Here is a 3,462-nt window from a genome sequence, read left to right as displayed (position 1 = left end):
CCTGATGGGCGGCAACGTCACACAGAGGTCTTCGTTGAGATTTCCACATCTCCCTTCACACACACACACACGTGCGCGTGCGTGCACATGCACACGTGTGCGCACATGCACTCACATGCATGCACATACGCATGCATGCACACACCTGCACACACATGTGTGCTCGCGCACATGCACGCACGTACACACACATGCACACATGTGCACATGCACGCACGCGTGAACACATGCACATGCATGCACACGCATACACACACAATGAAATACTCACTCCCCAAATCCCACTCCCTAAAGACGCACGTTAAGCGTGGCGGTGTGCCCTCCACACTCCGGGCCCGTAATTCTGTGAGTGTCTGTGCACGAGAGTGCAACTGTTTCCACACATCTTTTCTGACCCTAGATATTATCAATCTCTTGACAGTTAAAAATATTTCATTTTGATTTCCACATGAAAAATTTTCCGAATGCCCGTGCGCACACGCGTCGGTCAGAACAGTATCTGTTCCCCTTGGGTCCATTTTGCTATTTCTTCTTTCCTTTGTGCTGTAAAGAGACTTTTGAGTTCGAGGGGTTCTTTTCGTATTCGGCCTTCAAAAGATGTCCCCACTTTCCGTTTGTCACGTCGATGGAGAATTCAAAAAGCTCACAGCGACTCACGGCCCAGAGGCCGCCTGGACACACGTGTGGCTGCGTCCAGCCCAGGGAGCCGCCTCCTGCCAGGCAGAAGTAAGCGTCGGAATAGATAGGGTCATCTCGGAGTCTGGTAAACGGTCACAGAACTTCGTCCCTTGTGACCTCCTCGGATCTGCGTTTTCCAGCTGCAGTGGGAAGGTATTGATGGGCCCATCTCGCTTTCTCGCCGCAGGTGTGACTCCAACCTTGCCGCCTCACCTCCCCACGCACGCAGACTCGCAGACACCCGCTGCCGGACTTGACCCTCAGACTCCCGGCGGCCAGGCTCCCCTTCCCTCACTCACCCCCGCACCGCGCGGGAAGGAGACACCAGGTTTGCAAACGCTTTAGGCTTCCGCGAGCTCAGAGGCGCGGGACGGCTGTCCGTGCTCGGGACTGGCGCGGGGCATCCGAGCCTGTTCGTGCGATGGATTCGAAATGTCCTGCGCCCGGGGTCCCCTTAGTCTGTGCGGCCACGTAGCAGAGGTCCTTGTGACAGGGGACACGGGCTAAAAAAACAACAACAACAAAAAAATACGGGAATTAGGAGAAAACAGAAAAACTCCGTTCAGGAGGAAACAGTTCTTCGAGGTCCTCTGCGCGTTTCTTTTGATCAGGGCGAGTATCATTGTGCAGGAAAAACGCCATTTTGCTAGGAATGAAGAATAGTGTACATGGTCCTTCACTTGAAGGCCTCCTTCCTATAAACCCAGCAGTGAACAATAGCTGACCCCATCATCACGGAGAAATTACGGCCACAACTAATTTGCTTTTTGAAAGAAGGAGAAAAGGGAAATGAAGGCCCCTTTTTTTTTTCCAATCCCAAAATACAGGCACGTTTGCCAGGTTACGAAGCCCCACAGCCACGTAGGTAAATTTAGCGACCCGAGCGCCCGTCAGCGGAGGGCGTGAGCGGCCGGCCGTGGACCCCACGAGGCGGCTGCGCGTTGAGTCCGAACCCAGCAGGGGCGTCAAGCGCGTCCAGTAGGATCGTTATGATTTCTAAGTAGTAAAATTGTTGCCTTGGCATAAAAAAGTTATCCCGGGCAATCCACACACTCCAATCAGCTGGGCACAGAGCTGTCCTCACCGCCCGCCTCATCCCGCCCGTTCTGGTTGCCATGGAAACCGCAGCCAAAAAGATTTGGCGCTTCTGGCACATGGGCAGATTCAGAAACCGTGGCTGGGCCAGCACTGCGAAATACCTGGAGAGCGCTGGTCCGTGGGGGCTGCGTGTCGCTTTGTCCTAAGCGAGGGAGTCTCTGTCTCACACTAAAAACCTGTTAGGATGAATTCACCTCACTAAACTGGTAAATGCCCCCCCAAGCCACCTCGGAGATGAGTTTACACAAGGGACATTTTCAAATGAAGCAGGAAGGTAGGGAATTTGGGGAGGGGGCGGGGGGCCCTCGGAGCAGCATCGGGGGAGGGTCTCCTGTGGGAAGGGAGCAGAAGGGGATGAGGAGGAAGAAGGCTGACGAGCCTTCGCAGAGGCCGGTTCTGTGTCTGCACGTTTTGTAGAGGACGCAGAGCCCCCTATGCTTTGCCTTGTCCTGCGGGGCCCCTGCCCTGGGACTCAGAGCGGAAGAGGCGGTGCACATTGTTCCTTTTCTTCCAGTTTATTAAATGTGGGGCGTTAGTGTCTTTTGAAGACAGAGCTGAGAACCCAGACTCCAAATTTCGGAAGGTGCCTTTTCAGTTCTGATGGGGGGGAGGGGCGTGTGACCCTGAGGATGTGACCGGAGGGTTCTTGCCTGCGGACATCAAGGTCGTTTTCAGAACAGGCCCGCCCTGTGTCCCCTGCCAAAACCCCAAGGACCTGACTGCAAACAAAGTCAAGTTTTCCCTGAACTGATGACCGTGACGTCACGTGACGGTGATCACAAGCTTAACCAAACTTGTGCACGGTGCGGGCTGACTCGTAGACTTGTCGCGTTTGCCCTGACAGCCAGCCCCGTGCTCGCTGTCCCGTGGCACCCAATTTGCACACACTGGTTACTCGAGCTGGAATTCTGGGTGTGAGGCCCGGGGAGCGGGGGAGACCAGTGCTTCGCAGCTTGGCAATGACAAGTCTTAACCAAGCCCGGTGTGCGGTCTCTGCGGCCACCACACTGCACTCTGCGCCGATCGGCTCACGTACGGGCGGGACGTGAGGGAGGGACGTGGATCCTCTGTGGCTCTAAACCTCCCTGAGCTTCCTGGCCGGAGGAGTCCACGCAGCGAAAGGAGACTTGTCACCTCCCTCTGGGACCCCGAGCTCAGCAGCTGCACGGGCGGGAGCCCGCCCAGCTCTGTTTTAAGGCACTTAGAAGCAGCCACCTGCACCGGGGACCTGTCCCCAGAGAGCTGCGCCCAAGGGAGGCGCTCAGCACGTGGCAGGTTTCGCTTCCTCCGGTGACACTCAGATCTCCGCTGCCATCCTGGGGGGCGGGGTCTCGGCGCCAGCCAGCAGGACCCCACCCTGTCACTCGGGTGTCTTTTTGACACCGCGGGCTGCCCGAGCTGTCCCCCGAGGTCCCCGGTTCTTTTCGGAGTTGGGCTCCGACGACAAGGCTGCCTAGGTTTCTCCTCGTCACCCTTCGGCCCGCCTCTCCCTCGAGCCCGGCCGTCGTGCGCAGTTTTGCAGAAAGCAGAGGGATTCGGTCGTCTGTTGCTTGGCTGAGCCTCAATAACCCTGTTTTCGGTGGCCGTCTGGCCACTGGGCCGTGTGGCGGGGCCGAGCGACCGTGCCGACGGCCTTTCTGATTGCAGGCGCTCCAGCGGAGACGGTCCCGTCCGGCACCCCTGCAG

At 57.3% G+C, this 3,462-nt stretch overlaps 1 protein-coding gene across 5 annotated transcripts in view; it reads left to right on the top strand.

Annotated features, from left to right (window-relative positions):
• The window catches only part of PTPRC (protein tyrosine phosphatase, receptor type C), an 83,807-nt gene that overhangs the window by 46,684 nt on the left and 33,661 nt on the right, over positions 1–3,462 (top strand). For 4 of the 5 annotated variants that reach the window (XM_025044713.1, XM_025044718.1, XM_025044716.1 and 1 more), the window contains one exon: positions 866–1,006. The exons of the other annotated variant lie outside the window; for it this stretch is intronic. In XM_025044713.1, coding sequence (XP_024900481.1) covers positions 866–1,006 — 141 coding nt within the window. The remainder of the gene's footprint in view (positions 1–865; positions 1,007–3,462) is intronic. 5 annotated transcript variants of the gene reach the window in all.

Source organism: Pteropus alecto, unplaced genomic scaffold (assembly GCF_000325575.1).
Source record: "Pteropus alecto unplaced genomic scaffold, ASM32557v1 scaffold90, whole genome shotgun sequence".
Taxonomy (NCBI): domain Eukaryota; kingdom Metazoa; phylum Chordata; class Mammalia; order Chiroptera; family Pteropodidae; genus Pteropus; species Pteropus alecto.
This window is presented reverse-complemented; position numbering and strand designations above follow the sequence as displayed.